At 40.0% G+C, this 20,969-nt stretch overlaps 1 protein-coding gene across 2 annotated transcripts; it reads right to left on the minus strand.

Moving 5' to 3' along the window:
• Nucleotides 1-218: 218 nt before the first annotated feature.
• OPRK1 (opioid receptor kappa 1) lies at nucleotides 219-19,505 on the minus strand. Of its 2 annotated transcripts, XM_040587111.1 has the most exons (4): nucleotides 19,138-19,505; nucleotides 18,315-18,639; nucleotides 5,422-5,774; nucleotides 219-1,030 (listed from the first exon to the last, which is right to left on the minus strand). In XM_040587111.1, the coding sequence occupies exons 2-4, from the start codon at nucleotides 18,572-18,574 to the stop codon at nucleotides 498-500; spliced, it is 1,146 nt and encodes a 381-aa protein (XP_040443045.1). In that variant the 5' UTR covers nucleotides 18,575-18,639; nucleotides 19,138-19,505; the 3' UTR covers nucleotides 219-497. The 2 variants fall into 2 exon arrangements, with proteins under 2 accessions (XP_040443045.1, XP_040443046.1); XM_040587112.1 differs by lacking the exon at nucleotides 19,138-19,505 and having other exon boundaries at nucleotides 435-1,020; nucleotides 5,418-5,774; nucleotides 18,315-18,542.
• Nucleotides 19,506-20,969: the final 1,464 nt, after the last annotated feature.

The following is a 20,969-nucleotide window of genomic DNA, read 5'->3' on the forward strand; positions in this document are numbered from 1 at the left end:
AATGTTACAGATATACTAGTTGAGGACAATATTGATTATAGCTCTGGCATTGTTCTGCAACACCCTTCACTGTAAAAGAGTATGACAGATCAAGTTATCAAACTACATAGTTCAGAAGCGATCACTATCGGGACAGAAGTCTGTGGCATAACTCAGTGTTATGACCAAATGTTGCAAGCCAGAACTTTCCTTATCTGGAATCAGCTGGTACAGCATTATCTCCTGTCTTCCCCAAACGTGTGTGCTGGTACCAGCTCAAGCACAACAAGCATGGTGCCAAAACCTGACCAGGTGCTTTTCATTTGAGTTTATTTTCAGGATGTTCTTGTTTGTTGATAATAAACTTGCTTTAGTTTGAACTACTTGGGTTTCTAAAATATTCCAGAAACATCTGTCTAGGTCAGTCCCGTTCAAACTGCAGTGGTAATCTGCGTCAGTCCTAGGTCGTTGGACTCTTCTCTTTCTTGAGGACAGTAAGACGACATTTCCACGACTAGTCATACAGGTTTGTTTGTCCCATCTGCTTCCCTCGTATAAGCTGGGTCTTGAACAGTGTTTCTGACTCTGCTAGTGCTCTGCCTGTCTAGCCTCATCTTAAAGGGGAAGCAGAAGTCCTTGAAACATCTCTTGAAGTTTTCATCCAAAAAAGCGTAAAGGATTGGATTGAGGCTGCTGTTGGTGTAACCCAAAGCAATACAGAAGTAATAGCTGGATATAGCAGCAGTACTGTGGGACACATCCCCTAATGCTTCAACCAGCACAAAAATATGAATAGGAGTCCAACAGATAATAAAAACTGCCACAACCACAAGAACCAACCTGGTGATACGGCGCAGGTTTCGATCTTTTTCTCGAGAACCAGAGAGAAGGCGTACACTTTTAAGGCGTAGGATCATCAGAGTATAGCAAATAATTATAATGAGAACTGGAATAACAAATGCAAAGACAAAGACACAGATTTTCATGAAGATGTCCCACCATACGTAATCTCTGTCTGGAAACTGCAAGGAACATTCAGTGCTAGCAGTGTCTAGGAATGAAAGAACCAAGAAGAAAATTGCTTTATTATTAGATATTTTAAATAATGTAATTATCATAGCATAAGCTAGAAAAAAGTGATTATCACGTAATGTGATATTAATAAACAGAGTTATCTTTAAATCACTCCAAGGAAAGCTTTCAATTACCATTGCACTGGCTTTATGCAGTTGTGTCTAGAAATTTCTTAGAGAGATTGATCTTTTTAAAATGTATGATATTGTGTAAAATTTGCTTCCCATGGGAAGATCTAAAAATGCAGAGCACAAAACTAAAAAATTTGTAAAGGTGCTTCCATTTGAATCTCGCTGAGATTTAAAGACAGAATGAGTACGATGTTCAACGGATAGAAATCTCATAATTATTATCAAACTACATATGTTTTTGTCTGTGAGTGGAGACAGATTTTTGGAATTGTGAACAATGGGAGCTAAATAAGCTTTTGATCATAGGAAGATTTTGCCAATACATGATAATTGTGTAATAATCTTTTCCCACGTGCCTTCTTCAGTGCAAATGGAGTGCTTGCATTCAGAAAAACTTATTTCCTGGCAACAGTTTCTTTTCAGTTAAATAGAAGCAAATGAAATATGTGTGTGTGTGGAGTAAAATGGAGGCTGCTCTTTTTGTAGATTATGCCACTGAAAATTCAGCCTGCACGGAGACTGCAGGACCTGGGCCACTAACACCAGCCCACTCCCTTCCTCATTGCCCATGCCAGGATTCAGAGTCACTGGCTGTCATTTGATTTTACATCCCAGAAATATTCCATCTGACAGGAGGCAGCAAATAATGAAATATTTGAGGTTTCATTTTCTGACCTCAGTGGAGCCTTCCAGCATATAAAACGTATGAAAAACCAAGAAACAAGATAAATGGCAAGGCAAGAGAAAGGATAAATTTACAATTTATCAGCATTTAAATTCTACTGAAGACAAGTCAGGGTAACACAGGGATTTTTCACTCTGAATTTTAGCTCAGATTTTATCCTCTTGAGCACTGCATTATTCTTCGGATTTTCTTCTTTTTCCCTCCTGAATATGTTATTCCTCTACAAATTATTATGTATTGGCTCTTATTGAATCAGATCTAAGGGTAGAATGATTCAATATACTCTTGCACTTCACATTTTCATATCTGTCTCCAGCAGCACTAGTCAGAAAAATTCCACCAAGCCATATTACCCTGATATCAAAATGCTTCAAAAATCAAGGTGACATTGCAGAGAATTTGTTTTGAAAAACAATTGGGGAGGAAGATATCATTATGGTATCATACAAACATTTTCACAGTTAGATTATCAGAAAGCTGTTACTGAATGATATTGAATACTAAAACATTCAAATAAAAAAGTTGAAGACAAAGCTAAATATTTTGAGTTTTTATTTTAAATAATATAACAACTAATGGATGATTCTGAAAACTGAAAAGTGAAAAGACATACCTTTTAAACCTGGAGGAGGATGCTAAGCTGAAAGCACAAGTATGACATAACAGGGTCTTTTCACTCAATCAGCTTATCTAAATCCTTTGTTTTTCATAATTGTACTTTTCCTTAATTTTATTCTAGAAATGTCAACAATTGTCTTCAAAATATTTTTCATGGTGATTATTGCAGGTATGATATTTAGATCAGTAAAGATGCATCTAGATGTGCAGTTCTAGATAAAAATGAGGTGTGATCAGGGATGGCAGCTCCGGACCACATCCAGCTGCTCACTGAAGCCCCTTCCTAGAGGAAACTGCCTTTTCAGATCTACTGACATAATTTCATATATTTATCAAAATAATCAGGTCACGCTTGCTACATTTTAATAGAATTTGTAGTTGGCAATGGTATTCTAGAATTCCAAATTATCAAATACAAATGTAATGATGTCTTACAACTCATTACAGTTTACTGGAAACTAAGAACAGAACTAAGCAGAAGTACATTGTCACAAACTAAGTACTTAATATTTCATACTGACCTTTTCCACTCTGAAAGCCAAATATTCCAAATACATTGATATATTTAAGGAAAAATACTGCATTCTAGATGGTATTTCAGGTAAATATATCTTTAAATGTGTATGACAAGGTACCATTTATCGTTAATCTTAATCTTGACATAGTAAATACATTCCTGTTAGATACATTAATTGTGTTACCTTCAGGTATCATACTCCTCTGCACTCAAAAGGAGCCTTCATACTATTGCTGGCAATACTAATAGTACCTCCAATTTTCAAATTTCTTTTAAGTGAACAATTCTTCAGCATTAAGGCCAGAGAGGGAATATTTACACAGATGTAAAGTTTATTCTGCAGGGAAAATGTACCCAGAAGGACATCACTGGCAGCCGTCCTGTACTGTGAGAACAAAAGGGACTGAGCATGGGGTGGGAACTTTAAATATAATCACTTTCCATTTGATGTTCAGTTGTTGTTTAAATCTAAATCCAACAGAGGCCCTGCAGCATTTAAACAACAACATTTTTGATGAACATAAGATAAAGTTTTGGACCTGAGCTCCAGCTGTCAGGCAAAGGGAGGATCCTTGCTTTTCCCCTTCAGCATTTATCAGCACAATTTATGAACACAGCAGACAAGATAATTGGTGCTAAATGCTCAAGAGAGACCTTAAAGCAGACAAGCAGCACTGAACAGTAGGGGCCGACAAGCATTTGTCAATAATTTCCAACCTCTTTGGCCCAGCTGAGCTGTGTATTACTAGTCTCTGTTTCAGAGGAAAAAAACCAACAGGCTTCCTGCCACGTGGCATGGGAAAGGCATTTAAACATTGCTGGCCTCAGAGCAGCCCCTTGATGTGTGATGCTCATAATGAATATATAGATAGAAACTATAATATAGAAATATTGTGCTAGTTAAGCATGCTCCAACAAAACACCAGACCAAGCCAATGTCCCATGGCCTTCAAGATCTCATACACAGCGAGACAATCATTCTTCCCAAATGAAGATGCCTGAAAGTTAATGTTTCCTGAGCTAGACATTGTTTTATAGACCCTGTCAAAACTGTACTGGGGAGAAGAGTTACAGCACTGCAGACCACGACACTTGATTCCCCAAAGGGCTGAAAGAAGAGTTTCCAGAGGCTTCTTCTGTCATCTACTCACCAGAAGACCAACAACAAGAACAAAATCTATACATTTTCAGTCAAATCAGTCAGCCCTTGAGCAGCTGTTACTGAAATGTTTTGTTTGCATTGATCTGTGCCAAATAGTTTAAAGCACAGCATTTATTGTCTCTGCCAGATAAAACAGTGTCCTTATGTAAAATTTGCTGTTTCTCTTCAGAGGAGTTAAACCTTTCTAATAGAAAAGGTTATTAATTCAGGAAATTATTATCATTTTGTAAAAAATTATTTACTTCTCAAACAAAAGACTACCACCACATAAATATGCTTGTCTTGTATTTTATTGAGCCATCCATTAAAAAGATGGCCCCAACCCAAGGACATCATTAGAGGCTTCAAACCTTTTGAAGACACTGAGGTGGTCCTGCATTGCAGTCATGCCTGTGGGTATGAAGTATATGTGTGTTAGAATGCTTCTCCCCTTTCTTTCTCAAGGAGGATTTCAAAGTAAGATTAACCCCATAGCAGGGCAGTTTTGGTAACGAGTCACCAGTTACAGGGGCTCAATCCACAGTCCTTCATGGATTATAAATTTCAAGCAGAGCCCACAGGGGTCTGCATACAGATCTCAAAGATTTCCATGTTCTTGTAGTTGCTTCCCTGCCATGATCTGCATTCCCAGTTCCTCTGCTGATCCTTATTCTCAGCTTTCCCAAGCCTCCATATACATCCCCGTCCCCTTTTAAACAAGAATTTGAAATACTGTCATGTATCATTTAGCTTGATTTTCTTTCTCCAGACTTTTCCTTTCTTCACCATGCCTTCAAGTTCTCTGAAACGGCTGTTGATAATAAGCTCCCCAGTCTCAGTGCTAACGATAGCTTTAATATTTATACTGAAGACAGGCAATCTAGTTTCTGCTTTTGGAAATTCATCAGAACACCTCTCACAACACCTACAAAAAGCACCTTAAGCCCACATTTCAAGTTTCATCCTAAACTGATCTTTGATCAGTCCACTGTGATCAAATTCCTGATTATTTTCCCCTGCTGTCTGCCAGTAGTTTTTGATGGTCTCATTCTAGCACAGACAATGCTTCAAAGTGCATTTTGTTCTTTTAGTTGGCCAGGGCATCTAAGCTTAAATGATTTGTGTCATACTGTAATGTTCCACAATGTATTTCAAAATGTCAGAAATTTAGACATAATTTTTGAACAAGGAATCGATCAGGTTTAATCAATATTAGAACCTACATCTTATGTCATTTGAGAAGCAGAAAGATTGAATTTTGAAAGCTCACACTCACCTTCCCTGACTTTGGTACCTCCAAGAACTATTGCAGATATACCAACAGATGAGGACAATAGCCAGATACAGATGTTGATTATCTTCGCCTTGAGAGGTGTACGGAAGTCCAGAGCCTTCACAGGGTGACACACGGCAATGTATCGGTCAACACTCATCATGGTCAGTGTGAATATGCTGGTAAACATGTTATAATAGTCAATTGAAATAACTATTTTACAGAGCACATCACCAAAGGGCCAAGAGTTCATCAGGTACTCAGTGCTTTGGAAAGGCATAGTCGTGGTAACTAGTGCATCTGCCATAGCCAGATTGAAAATGTAGATGTTGGTTGCTGTCTTCATCTTTGTGTATCTGGAGAACAAAAACAGTAAGGCTGTATTATTTCAAAATATGATTATGCACATTCAGATATGTAACAGTTTATTAGTCAGTCTTTGCCATAGTTGGGGTTTTTCTGTCATTCCTAATTTATGATGGCAGTGCATACAAAAGTGAGACCCTTGGGATAATTATAAACACATTTCAGTCTCTCAGCACCCGCATTAGCAGTTAGAACTATTCACCGCAAGCAAAACCAGGTATATGAATACATTTGAGCTAATTAGCCAAATGCTGGTTTCCCTTTCAATTTCTCAGATCTTTCTACAAGAAAATGTCATTGTTGCATTTGCAAGTGATCAAAATGTTTTGTGTTTCCTTTTCTTATAGCTAACTGTCAATGATCGTTAGCTTTCTGGGTTTGTTTTGTGGAAGGAAGAGTTATGCCATTCTCCAGTAAGAACCCATGTTAACTGTGACATCTGCTGGGCCACATTGCCTCTTATATGGTAGTTTCTCTTCCTTGAATTCACTACAGTGATGCCAGCTTATACAAGTTTTAGTAATTTTCCTTCTTTTCTGCTTCATTTCCAATTTCTCCTCCTTTCTTCTCATCAGCTTTTGCCAGTCCTTTCTTTCATGACTGCTAATGTAAAAGATTATTCTTTAAGTTGGATACCACGGGGGGGGGGGGGGGGGGGGGGGGGGGGGGGGGGCGGGAAACCCAATCAAAGCAATATTTTTTCTGCATCCTTTAATTTCATCGAAATGGAGCACTTGTTCTGTCCAGCGGGAAGAACCTCAGCCTACACAGAAGAATAGGATCTGGGTTTTTGCTTAGCTCTGCTCTGGTGACAGCTGGGGGGGGACAGCCCGTGCTCCAGGGTGTAAAAGACTGCTTCCAGTTCTGTTATGGACACAAAGGATGAAGGAAAGCCTGTTAACACAGGGGTATACCTAACACTCCTTTCTGAAATGATTTCCCCCAGTTAGTTACTTTTGCTCGTTGTTGCTAATTTATTATCAGATTCAATGACAGGTTTTATTTCTCAAAACTGTTTCAGCCCCATATTTTGAATGTGTGCCTAAACTAAAATGTGCACGTGTAACACACACAGAAATACATCTAGCTAGATTTTGCTGTATGTCATTAATAATTTAGAGCAGCAATATCATATTCAATCAATTCAGCTAATGAACATGTAGGGCAATGTGTCTATTTGTCTTTTAAACTTTGATGTGTAAATTAAAAAATAACTTTGTTGACAAAATGTGCCCAATATGTAAATTAGCTATTAATTAAAATATGGGCAGAAATGTCATTTTATGACCAACATGAAATGTTAAAAATAGCATTTTTTCTAAAACACTCTAATAACTACTTACTGACAAAATGACACCAAGCAGTGGTTCACAGCACAGAAAAGAGAAGTGGAAGGGAAAAGAAAGTAAAGCCTTCCCACCAGGATACCATGCCCAGGCTCACATCCTGAACAAAGCCACAGCCAGTGAAGCATTAGAAATCTCTGAGCAAAGAGAGCCAAAAGGAATCAGCAAGAAAAGCTCTACACCGATGGTATGACCCCCATGGTCCAGACTCCCTCTGTCCCAGTCTGAGCTTCTCCAAGATCAAAAGCAGAGCAAGGAGGCACCTGCCAGTCAGAGCTGGGCTCCTGCCCCCTTCCAGATCAATCTCCTCAACAGGCCCTCCAGCAGAGGAGGTAGCCTGCCTGGTCACCTTATAGCCCAAAAAGCACTGCTCAAATGCAAATACAAGAGTATATAGCCAGGAGAAACAAATATAAGACATATTAACAGACTAGTAACTTTCCTTCTAGTAAGAAAACCCCAACCTGCTCCAAGTGCATCTCAGCTGTAAGACTAAATAAAAATTCACTAAACAGATTGCAAATCTGTGCTAAAATAGACTCATTTCCATTAAATGTCTGAAAAGGAGTAGTAGAAAGGGGATTTTACTTTTATGGACATCACTGATGATATTTGGAATTGTTGTCTTGCTCACATTGCAAAAAAGACTATGAAAAGTTGGAATGGATGCATAAAAATTGCCACAAAATAAGTAAAAGGACTGGAGAAAATTCTTACTGTAAGTAGCTTAAAGAGCTCAACACATTTAGTTGATCTGAAAGAACACCAAGAGGTGACTTGATTACAGTGTCTAAAGACCTCCACAGGGAGAAAAAAGCAGGTACTGAAGAGCTCTTTCAGACTAAAAAAAAAAAAGTATAACAATGACAAATACATAAAAGTCAAAGCCAGACAAACTCAGCTTAGGAACAATGACAGATTTTTCCTAACAGCTAAAATGACTATTATTGGGAACAAATTACATAAGAAAGGATTAATTTTTCCTCCTTTTGATATCATCAAATCAATGTCTGCTGCCTCGCAAAGTGTGTGCTTCAGTCCAATGCAATTTATTGGACTTGATACTTGATACAAGAATAATTAAATGAATGAAGTGCCCTGTGATAAGCAGAGATGAAGTAACTAACAGATCTTATGAACTACTTCTGTAGATATTTAAAAACTTCCCCCAGGGTTTGGATAGTGAAAGTTTGTTTTTACATATGGAAGAATTAGTTTGACCCATTTTGCTTGAAGAAAATCAGAAAATTAGTGAAAAACAACTAAAAGGATTTTATTAGCCTTGAAAACTCAAATATTTGAAAGTCTTTATATGCAGCATTTCCTGTTCCTTGCAACTTTAATTGAATTCTTTCTTGTGTGTGATGCTGTGACCATATATACCATATTTTTCCACCAAACCTTTCTTTCCTCCCCTAGTCTTCCAGTGGTAGAATAGGAAAGACCCTTTGCAAAACAGAACTAGTTTTTCAGGTAGCTTCAATATTCAAAATTTTGAAGCTGCAACATAAAGCATGTTCTCTGTATACGTGATGCTTATGTTAGATATGTAAAGTGAGCAATTTTGATTTTTTGGCCGATGGAACTGATGCAAATCCAAGAAAATTAATTTTGCTCACTACTGTTGATCCAACGTGAAGGATGTCTTGTCATTCACAGGTAGTAAGAAATACAGAGTCATTCCAGCATCAACATTTGGACAACTTCCAATGTAAACAAATCAAAGCTGTATATGGGAGTGAAAATATAAAGGGGAGAAGAAAACCTACAGTGTGGCATTCCCTCCATAAATCTTTCTTTGTGAAAGATTTGGCTTATTTCAGGGGCACATATGCACATAACTATCCCAGCCTTGACAACTTTAGCTGACGTGCATCTAATGCTTTGCTGTAGCTCACCAGCCTGGCAATCCCATGACTAGCTGGCCTTGTCCAAATCCACCCCAGTCCACTGACCACAGATGCCGCCTTGCTCCACTCATTATGAGCCAGAATAGGCACCTGACCTCTCTTTTGCCAGACTTTGAACAAGAAAGTGGGAGACCAATAAAAACTGTTCCAATAAATGCTTTGTTACATTTAGGCAATCAGTTCTCCCAGGCACTGCAAAGGGATCATGCGTACCTAACTCAGGGGTGAAGGGTGTGCTGGTTAACCTCAGCAATGTTATATACAAGTACATTTTACTGATGCAACCTTAAAAGTCATTGATCTCATACTAGTAATGTAAAGAGCTTGATTTCTTTCACGTGAAAGCGTTGGCCTCCATCTAAATGAGATGGTAGCCTTTAAAGCTGTTAGGCAATATAGATTAAACCATACATTCGTTTAGAAGTTCATAAAATTCAGAAATGCCTTTGAGAATCTGGACTCAATCATCCAAACTCCTTTCAATGTATTTAACTGAACACCTAAAAATTATTAAATGCCTACATGCCTCTGAAGATATGTGCTTGCAGGCTTAATCAAAAGTCCAGTTAAAGTAACGGATTGGCTGCTGTGGTTGTCAGATACTTTGAAGTGGACCCTGACAGAGTCTTGACTCAAACATGAGACAAGGGGTTTAAGTGCTTTTCTACAATTTGTTCAATTGCACCAAAATATATATTATATTATGTGGTTTGGGGTTTTCCCACCATGCCCTCCATTCACCCAAATCTGCCCTTGAACAAGGTCAAAACAGTGATCAAGTAAGGGAATCATCTTCCTTTGTGAAATTAAAATTATTGATCAAATACCTGAGTTTCATTTAAGGAAAAAATCCTGCTATCTCCTTTAGTTAGACTAGCAGAACAGATAGGGGAAGCCTGGACATAGCTATCGCATAGATGGCACACTGGTAATTAATTACAAACATTTTCTTACTGTCTTTGAGATACAACTTTCAAAGACCATTAAAATATTTATAAACCATTGTTGCATAAACTGCTCATGGCAAATCCCATGTGTAGAAATTGGTTTGTTAAATACTGGGATTTCATAACAAGGTGACAACTTGTTACGACAACAAGGTGACAGCTATGTAGTATTAGAAATGGAAGGTCCTTGTCTCAAATCAGGTGCTAGAATCTAATTTCAAGAGGCAGAAAAACCTCTGGTGACTTAAGCTGGTTGGTGGATCTTGAGACTGCTTGTCAAGCTATAAGCAGGCCTCGAGCCTCTGTAGAATTTAGATAATTGGAAGATATATGGAAACTGCAGAAAAATAGTCAAGATGAAAAATAAAACTTTGGTTTGGGTGTATTTTTTTTATGAATACATGATAAGAGTTTGTAAGGAGCATGTTTTAAATAACGTCAAAAGTTAAATTCTCAAAACTATCACAATTTAGGCTAAGTCCACTTCCCAAAAGCGGAAAGTTCTTTGAGATTGACTTTAGACTGACCCTTAGAAAATTTTCCCCATTTCTCAGTTGATTCATCATTACTGTACTTTTCCTTCTGGAGCAGAACTTAATTTGAACAGTTTTTTAAGACAGTAAATAGGAAGAAATCATACCTCCAGCCTAAGCTTATCAACAAAATTGTGGTAATAGAAGGAAGCATATTACTAAAGAGTTGGTATGATTTCAGAAAAAAATTGAAATGCATTACTAAATCTGCTAGTAGAGCCCCTTAAAGTTATTATCTCAAGCAGAGGAGAAGAGCATGATTCTGATGTGCACTGTAACATTAGTAAAGCTAATAAAAGCTGAGAAGGAGGCTTTGGTCAAATTTTTTTTCACGTAATTGTAATAGACTGAAATGTTCCCTGCAGTATGAAATGAGGGATGAGGAAGGGAGCGAGACTAACAGACACACTACAACAACATTCTCCAGTAGCAGAGTGAAAGTACAAAAGCATGAAATATGAGATATAGCAAACAAATATTTGCGGTAGTTACCTGAGTCAGAGAATGAAAATGAAAGCTAAAGCACATCTAAAACCAAATTACAATAACACCTATCAGCAGGATGCAGGTTCTGTTCCACTAGGTTCCTCTGAATGAAGTAAGCAGCTGAAAAGTTTAGTCAGGAAAGCTCTAAGTCTCAATGCTATTTTCAGGGCACACTCAGTATCATCCTGCATCAGAACAAGTGGAAAAAATGAAAATAAATAAAAATAAAAATCAAATAAAAATAAATAAAAAAATACAACCCAGGAGGATCTATTCCAAACACATACCAGGTAAAAATGGTGGCTCATCTACCTTCTGGATCTTCGTAATTCAGTATAAAAGGCTTATTGCCAGTATGAAACTAAGATTGGAGGTCATTTAAAGAATATAAAAATCAATATGCTGTGGTTCCATGTTCATGTTGGGTTATATGTCATTATCACCTTTCAAATGACAGCCAGAATTTAGCAGTACATAGGACCTTAGAAAACACTTTAAATATAAACATTGTTACTGCACATATTTGAAGATCACCTGTCTTTAAAATTGTTAGGAGCCTACAAAAAATTGCACATGCTGCCTACAAAATAGTATCCTAAAGTGGAATTTTCTTTATTAAAGAGCACCTGTAGGTACCTATTTTCAAACAGCTTAAAGAAGAAAGGCATGATCTTGTCTTTTATTCTCCCCTCAGGAAGGATAATCTACCTGAATGCTAGAAGGTATCATTAAAATCCTTACAATTTACCACTACTATTACTCCTCTGAACTAGCCATAAACTGAGATTGAACAAGATCTTGCAGATTTAGATCAGAAGCGGAAGCTTTCCTTCTTGAGCTAAAGAACCAGTTTCCAAATTAAAGAAAAGAGATTCAAGTCTACATATAACCTGGTCAAAATGAAAAATTCACACTACTTACAAAAATGAACTTTTTCCTCCTTCTATGATAAGGACTTTTAATATTTTTATGTGAGCTTAAGAGCCTTTTTTTGAAGAAAAATTCTTAATGTCAGAAACAGCAATACTGCAAAATTTTTGCTTGCATGATTTTGGTAGGAGAGCTCAGAGAATTGTCAAGGTGCTGTGATCAATTGTGGCTTAGACTAAAATAGTGAGAATGAAGAATTTTATGAAATAAGTATTTTATCTAAAACCAGTATGCCTAATATTATTATTATTAGAGAGCCTAGACAATTAGCTTAGACTATGTACCTGATTGTTTGCCTCTGTTATTAAAATGAATCTAGACCTTGTCAAGCAGCTGACTGCCTCTTGAGAAACTGTACACTGCTGCAGATGTGTTCCAGTGACCAGTCATGCTGTGGGGAGCTCCCAGGCTGTTACACTGCTTATCCTAATCCTTCTTACTTGCTACAGGTGCATTGCCCTGGTGAGTGCCGAGTCTCTGTCTCTGGTAACATACACTTTTCCCACTGTTCTTATCTCCTGGAAGGACTGGTTTTTTTCATGAAGGGCATGAGCTCCCTTAGCAAAGTGTTTCCTGTGTGTTTGTGGGAGAGGGAAGCGAGTAGGACAAAGGCTGCCTGGCAAAGAGAACAAATCTTATTGCTCAAAGGGACAACACCCTTTCAGCAAATTCAGAATCCCCTTGCAGGAAGAATGAAATGAAGGGTCCCCACTCTTAGCTCACTCTGTCCCCTTTACCAGCAGGGCTCAGCCAGCCTGTCCTCCCCAGCACCATCTCCCCACTGCACTTCCTCCCCACACTTCGTCCAGGAGCGTGAGCTTCCCCACCGCTCTCCCGGCTGAGGACAGGCCAGGTAAGCTTTCTCAAGCTTTCTGCCTTGCCAGTAGCCAAACTCAAAAGTTCTTGTAAGTCTTCACTTTCTGCCATTTCAAAAGGGATCCCTGTAATTCGTCTTGCTTCCCTACACGGATTCCAGTTACGCCTTTCTCTGAAATAAATGACAACCTGGCTGCTAGCCCAGCGGAAGTGTCTGGATGGATACCAAATTACTTTTCAGAAGCCAAACAGATTACTCACTATAAGCTATAGCCTCTCTCTAATATTGCCTCTAGTAAATATTCCTTCCAACCTTTCCCTCTGCTCTCTCTGCTTTTTCAGTATTAGCTCTTCTTATCACAGCATCATACCAGGAACTCATGTTGAGTTTCTTGTCAGCTTATAAACCCCAGGTCTCACTTAGTCATTGGCTAGTAGGATATTAAAAGTTTTAGAAACATCATATAAATGTGCTATGCTTGTTGAACTACCAATACTCTTTCATAAACCTGTCATCTTCCATTTTCCCTGTTACCCTGGTCTTTGTGCCATCTGTAAAAGCTGTTGGTAACGATCAGTCTTCAAAGCTGTGATGAAAATTATGCCTAGTTTGGCCAAACCCTGCAGAACCTATCAAAATTACCTCCGTTCAGTGAGGTAAGGGCAGATGCTCTTTGAGGTCCTGTGATAAATTACTATCAATTCTTTTGACACCTCTGTACTGATAATAGTAAGATAGCAAATTTTTCATCAGGTAAGAAAAGGTAAAAAGCCGTAAACTTCACTAAAGTATAGTACAGCTTGGCCTTTATTTTTAGAAGCCAAACCTTTGATTCCATAGAAGAATGAAATCATACCAACTGCAAGTAATAGGGAACAGGTAGTTCAGTTAGGCTGAATCTTCTGGACCTTCATTTTTTTATTTCAGAGCAATATTCTTTCCAAATATAACTTAATAAAATTAGAACAATAATTTAAAGCAAATTAACAAGTAATCTTTTGATATTATCAAAATCTGTTCTTGATTTAAACCAATATATTGAATCAATTTATTTTTTGCAGAATTTTCTTCTATAATTTCATTCTTGTTTGGAAATAATGATGGAGAAGATTTAAAAACAGACTGGAAATGAGTCGATTTTATATGACATTTCTTAATAGACTCTTCCTGTTACATAAGTTGCCACTCAGTTCGATGAATATAAGAACAAACATGTATTACCAGTTACATTTTTTCTTCAACATTAGACTAAGCAGAGGAATACAAGCTTTCTCTTTTCCCCTAGGAATCAATCTACATATCTGTGACACAGCCTCTTGTTAAAGCTGAATTTGAATGTAGGAAATTATTCTGTTCACTGGAAACTTGAAAGAGAATTTTAAAATAAATGCAGGATTGACTATTTAGGATCCTGATGATAGCAGCTGCTCTCAGCAAATGACTTCAGGAACAATGAGAGTAAGGCACATATATAGAAAAAGTGAATCTGGAGTGGGTAAGAGACAGCATCTACCAGAGGTTTTACCATAGTATGTTTATGGTTTTGATAAAGGCAAATCCGTATTTAAAGTTGTAACTTTAGTCAGGTGACTTTTCTTACCCTCCAGCTATCACAAGAAAGTACCATTTTCTTTAAAGCCAGCCCTAAATTTTAGAGGAATAAGGTCAGGAGGGAGAAGGAGGAGAGGAAGAAGACTTTTTGCTTCCAAGGACAAGTAATTTTATTGATCAGCTTCAGCCAGCCAGTTCACCTCCAGAAACGTTTACTTCAGAGGTAAACCCAATCTCAAAGGAAAAAGGATTGGGGCTGAGATAGGTTTTGATCATGCCAAGACACACATAGCTCTATAACTTTATTCAGGTGAGGTCAGATAACTTCACCTGGTTTTTTTACATTCATTTCATGCCTCCTCTCCTCTTCCACAAGAGAAGGACTGTGCTTCTCACACACAGTATCTGCAGTTCCCACCAGTGCAAGAGGCAGTGTGATGACCTCTTTCTCTCCTACTCCCTCCACAGGAAAAGCGGCAGTCACAGGAGAGCATCACATCCCGCATGCCATGGCTCAGCGTGAGTGAGGCACTGCCAGCCACCCGGCAGGCTGCTGACCTGACAGCAGACCCCCTGGGGCTGGTGCACATGCCTCACAGCTGATTCAGACATGAGGAGAGGTCCCACAAACCATCCACACCACAATGGGCGTGCAGAGTGCAGGTTGCACTGAGTACTCAACACAGAGCTCTTTCTGCACGTTAAAAATAACCACCCTCATTGTTCCCGAGGAGCCTGGGGGGCTTACAATAGTCCTGGTCTTGCTCTGATAGGATTTTTAATGATAGGGCTTTGGCTTTTAAATCTAACGGTCGCTGTGCATTCAAAGACAGTGAATACCAGCATCTCCATTTTGCATGTGAGGAAACCAAGCCACAAGGCCATGAAATGACCTTGCCAGAACAGGAAAAAGTGTTGATGCCTGGTAGCAAAACCAAGAGAAGAGTCCAGGTCTCCTGAGACATGGTTCAACAGGCATGATGCCACCACCGTACTAAAGTACCATTCCCGCTCAGCCTTTAACACAAATCTCTGTTTACAGGAGCTGTATCAAACTCAGCTATTTTTCTTTCAGGACCTTGTAAATGTGATTGAAGTTCCATTCTCCTGAGGGTTTTTTTTCCCTCTGAGGGAACTCGGAGAGGGTTTTCCCTCTCAGCAGAAACACATCCCACCACACCTGAAGGAGATCTCGGACACCCAGCACTCTACACACAAGCTGCTGAGATGCTGACTCGCTGCTCCATGAGCTTCTTTAGCAGCCCTTGAGCAGAAGTAGAAAAAACACTCTTGTGGAGGTATTAAAGCAAGAAACTGGGCAAAGCCTGCCTATGCCACAGCTTATGGCTGAATTTGAGCCTGTTTCTGAGGCATCTCAAGACTAGTTGGAGTCTCCTGAATCTACCGCAGCATTGGCACTTCAACAGTTTCACTGAAAATTTCAGAACATAAGGGGTCTTGTTTGTGTCACCCAAAAGGTGACTCAGTGTCAGCCCTGAAGTGGTCAGGCAGTTGGACAAGATAATCATTGTAGGCCCCTTTCAACCAAACCATTCTAACAATATTAGATGTTGTTTAAAAGAGCAAAGGGAGTAGCAGCTGTGCCTGCCTTGCCTGCCAGTCCAGAGCAAGTTAGGAGGAGAAGAGCAGATCTGGAATTCAGAGAGATGAGGAACAGCAATGAGGGGCCTCGCACAAACTCTGTGCTCAGCTGGAGAGTAAAGAAGAGCCACAGTCTGTCCCCATCCTCCATTAAACTTGTGACAGCTGGAGGAGAGGCAACATGGGGTGGCTGGGGGACAAAATCCCCTCCTCCCTTGCCACCTTATTTCACAAACTTCCCACAGACCTTCACTTTCCACACGAAAGGACATCACTGTTGGCTACATTTTTCAATGGGTCATGAAAATCCATCTTGAGATGCAATCATGCAGAGTGGATGTTAGGGAAAGAGACAAGGGGATGATAAGTTAGGACAAAAGCAAAGAAAATGCACCTCTTGCACAAACCCTTGGAATATTTCAAATTCATAAGAAACGTTTGAAACTGTACGTGTGTGTATACATGCAATTCAGCTAATGATTCTAGCAGTGGTTAAAGCACTTGCCACAGATAAAACCCAGGACACTGGAAAAAAAAAAGAAAAAGAAAAAAGAAAAAAGAAAAAAACTAACAGGTGTTTTGTCATACTAATTTATGTTTTTGATCATGTAATCAAAGATGGACCAAGAGGAAACTGAAGCAAAAGGCTAATGTAGGAACTAGTAGGAGTGAGCCATAGCTAGCTAGGCCATCACAAAAATAATTTTAGGAGGGTAACAGGAGAGAAAAAAGGAAATACATATGCACCAGTATAATCAATATATGCTAACTTTTAGGGCTCTGGCTAAGTTTGAATTTATTTCCACTGACCAGGCCAGTTAAATGACTATCATTGTTAGTGACTGATGGCTTAGAAAATCTCTGCTTTTGCAGCTCTATGTGTGTCAGGTATGGAGACTCTCTTCTTGCAAGAGGAATACAAAAAGAAATGAAATCTCTACTCTGAATGAAGGGCAAAAGGGCATGCAGGGGTATAAAAATCATAACATCACAAAGCTGCAGCCAACTAGCTTCCCCAAATTGACCACAGGCATCTTTATTTATTGCATCGACTATCATAGGGGATTTTTATTTCCATTTTTCAAGAGTATTCACCTGGTTATAACTCATTTTTTGTAAAGTACCTCATCATTCAAGTTAACTTCCTCCTATATCAAGTCTGACAGTTATTTCACCATCCCACAATTGCTTGACACTTAACATGCGTGCTTTACTAACAAGATCCCTTCCAATACCTCCATTTTTCTTTCTGTGTACAATCTGATTTCATTTGAGCAACGAACACTCCACAATTACTCTTTTTTAGCATTTTTTTGCTGGATGCAAATGGACTATGAAGAAAGACTCCAAAAGGTTGCATGATTGTGGGTAGGTCTCTTCTCCCAGATAACAAGCAACAGGAGAAGACAAAACAGCCTCAAGTTATTCCAGGGAAGGTTTAGATTGGATATTAGGAAAAATTTCTTCATTGAAAAGGTGGTCAAGCATTGGAACAGCTGCCCAGGGAGGTGGGGGAATTACTGTCCCTGGAGGTGTTTAAAAAACCCATAGATGTGGTGCTTGGAGGCATGGTTTAGTGATGGACTTGGCAGTTCTGGGTTAATGGTTCGGCTTGCTCTCAAAGGTCTTTTCCAACCTAAATGATTCTATGATTTCTGTTCCCTTGGTTGCTTATTATCTACTGATCTGTACTGTACAAACATTTGTATCAAATGCAATTGAAAAGGACAAAAAGAGAGAAATCATAATGCAAGCTAAAATATACACCAATACACAAGTGTAATTGCAAGTGTAAGTATTGGTGCATTTCACTAAGTGGTTTAGTATGAAAAAGTAATGAACATAGCTTTCTCCTCTTTCCTGAGAAACAATAAGACAGATATTTCAGCATCTGCTTTTGCTTTCTTCAGTCCAACACCAACACCACTAGACAGAGACAAAACATCCCATGCTTTACATTAAGCATTTCCACCTATCTTTATCGTCTCCTTTTTCCCCCACCTTCTTAAACAAGCAGCTAGGTGGCAAGGCAGCAATGTATCAGTGTCCACGGCTCGCCTCACAGGGGAAAAGTGCTGCCTTGCAGGAATGTCTTCCTTCCACTTGCGTTTTCCCTGGGATGAGAGCAGCCTCTCATCCCTAGAGGGCACCCGATGAACGCGGCTGGGGCACAGAGCACCTTCGCGCAGGCTGCAGAATTTACCATTTTGAACCGGCTTCTCCCTCCTGCCTCGACCTGCACATTCAGGCAAACCTCTGTGACTGAAAAGGTTTGGGTCCTTCCAGTTGCCTTCTCTCAGTTCCTCATGTATACACACCCAGAGAGCTTCCCATAAACTACCCCCTCCCCCATCCTCCCAAATTTAGGGATGGCTATTTGCACCTCTTTCAACTCAAAAACCCCTTACCTTATGATGACAAACATGACCAGAGAATTTCCCACCAAACCAACAACGAAGACCACCGAGTAGACAGCAGTGATGATGATGGGGATGGCAGGGGAGATGCTGGTGTGGTTGTGCTGGGTGCCACCGAAGGCCCCGGTGGCATTGCTGTCGTAGTCCACCCAGCCCAGGAGCCAGCTGCCGCTGGTGCTGGGGGCACGACAGGGCACCGGGGAGCAGGTGGATTCTGTCTCCTCCCGGAAAATCTGTACGGGGGCATCCATAGGGACTCAGCTCCCACGGGCAGGAGGAACACCAGGAGGAGTGCAGACAGTAGGAGGCAAGTAGGCTGGAAAGAGAGAGGGAAAGAAACAAAAGTGCTATCACAGTCGCCGGACATTAAGACCTCTGAAACTTGTGTGTGTTAAGGGGAGCTCTGCTGTGATGGGAACTGTAATTTGCCAAGCAGAGATTTAAGCAAACTGCATTCATATTAAATAATTACAAGGTTTACATCGCACTATGTAATGGGAAAATGGGAAAGTGCTGTCCCTTCCAGGTGCACAAGGAAAGTTTCCCTCTGCTTTCAGAGATTGCACAGAGAAACAAATCAGATGGGAAACAGCTCAGATCCACTCCCACACTTTAACCCTGTCTCTCCCATCCTCCATATTTTAAGTCAGACTGTATCCTAATGACAGGGGCTCCTTAATGCCTAAGCTCTGCTATAAAGGAGGGATAGAGAAACCCACCACCCATATCTGCCCTGACATTCTGCCCTGAGTTATTTTTTTTCCTGATCCCATACCTGCTTTCAAAGAAGAGACACATTAATGACACAAATTACCTCTTTCAGTCCAGGAAAAGGAGCAGAGTCCTCAAACAGATGTTCTAAGCAGGAAAAGGAAAAAATAATGCAGGTCTGCTTGGCTTCTGGAAGTGCCACCGACCTTCTAGGACTTTTGAACCTGAGGCACCTACACCTTCAGAGGGGAGTGCTGGCAGCGGAGTCGATTCCCAGGCATGAGCTGAAACGTGGTAGCAGCAGTTGCTGCTGTTCCAGCTCCCACCACTTTTCCCTCTCAGGCTCCCTCTGCCTCCCTCTCACTGTCAGGGCTCCAGCAGCACTCTGCACTGATGCACACGTTCTCCTCTGTCCTTGCAGCTCAGAAGCTCACATGACTTCTGTCTAAACACTGAGAGGCAGATAAATTAAAAGCGAGAAATAAGTTCTGCAAAGAATGAATGCTTGTTTAAATACACTTTCCTGAGTTGCTTTTCCTCATTCCCCCTGCAATCCCAGGCCTCGGGTAACGATCCTCTCTACCTTATTGAATCCCACAGGCTTTTATGGACTAGTAGATGCTGAGTAAAACAGGAATTTTCAGTTTAGGTGCCTTGCCTGATCATCAGATCTTTCATGCCTCAGCTCCGTAACTGTGCGTTCAAAACACTTCTCCTGGGTGGCTGTGCCCCTGTTCTTTTACACCTGAGGAAAGTCAGAAGCTGGCTATAAAAGCAGAGAGAGGCACCCCAATTACTGTCCTTAATTTATTCAAACTGTCCCACACCGTGTGAGAAGCCAAGGATTCCCTGTAGTACTGTCAGAGCTCTGCTCCCCTCAAGTTCCAGCTGCAGTCAGGGATGGAGAGATGGTATGCGCAGAAAACACGTCCCTCAGAGCTTATCCCTAATATACTCCATCAAGCAGGAGTTGGTAAAACACCAACCTGTGTTCAGGATATCCCTTTATTTACATATAGACCTTGAAATTCCCAGCAGGAATCCCTTTAAATGGCAAATTGGGAGAGGTGAGGTAAGACCCTGAGTTGTTTCCACTCCCTTGGAAGAGGTGGGGAACAGCCAGGCTGGCTGCATCAAAAAGTGTGCAGCAGGAAAGCAGGCTTCAGCAGGGAACAGCAGGCTGCCGTGCCTCTCTGGGCATTGGGTGAAGCTTAGATGGCTAGGAAAGGGGCTGTGGGTTTCCTTCATCCTTTTCCCATGTTGAAACTTTGCCTCGTGACGCTCTTGTTGAGAGTGATGGGGCTGCAATTTCTACTTCTAAAACAATTTTACCATCTAGATGAGAAATTATGTCAGATGTAAAGTCAAAAGTCAGGTAGGAGATTTAAAAGGTACAGAATCCCCTCTGTTAGAAGTGTAGGGTTGTGCAGATGTGGTGATGGCTTTGGCTGCAATCACTGCTTTCTCCAGAACATCAGCATCTGCTCACTATCATCTGTATAGGGCTGACTAAAAGTTTCACCCTTTATTAAGATGGATAAAAACGCAAAATAGCAAACACGTGATAAAAACACCCCTGAGCCAAATGCATTTGAAGGATGGAACACAGACCTGGGACAATAATTTTTTAGAAGGTAAGGTAAGATCCTAACATAAAATGTACCCCAGTCCTGTTTTTATCCTCTGCAATCCATGGGCTCTTGCAGACTTACTGAAGGGAATTACTACTGCTATATCTTCTCATACATAGGTTTACTTGGCAATTTTCAATGTCTTCTTAATATCTTCCCCAGACTTCTCCATATTCTAGAATTAAAATATACAGGAGAGCTTTAAGATAGCAGTATTTCAGTATTCATTGGCAATTTTTCTCTTACAAGCAATCATTTTGTTTGGATAAGTGATTTAAATATGAGCATATACAGCCACAAAATG

The sequence above is a fragment of the Falco naumanni genome, chromosome 3 (genome assembly GCF_017639655.2).
Source record: "Falco naumanni isolate bFalNau1 chromosome 3, bFalNau1.pat, whole genome shotgun sequence".
NCBI lineage: Eukaryota > Metazoa > Chordata > Aves > Falconiformes > Falconidae > Falco > Falco naumanni.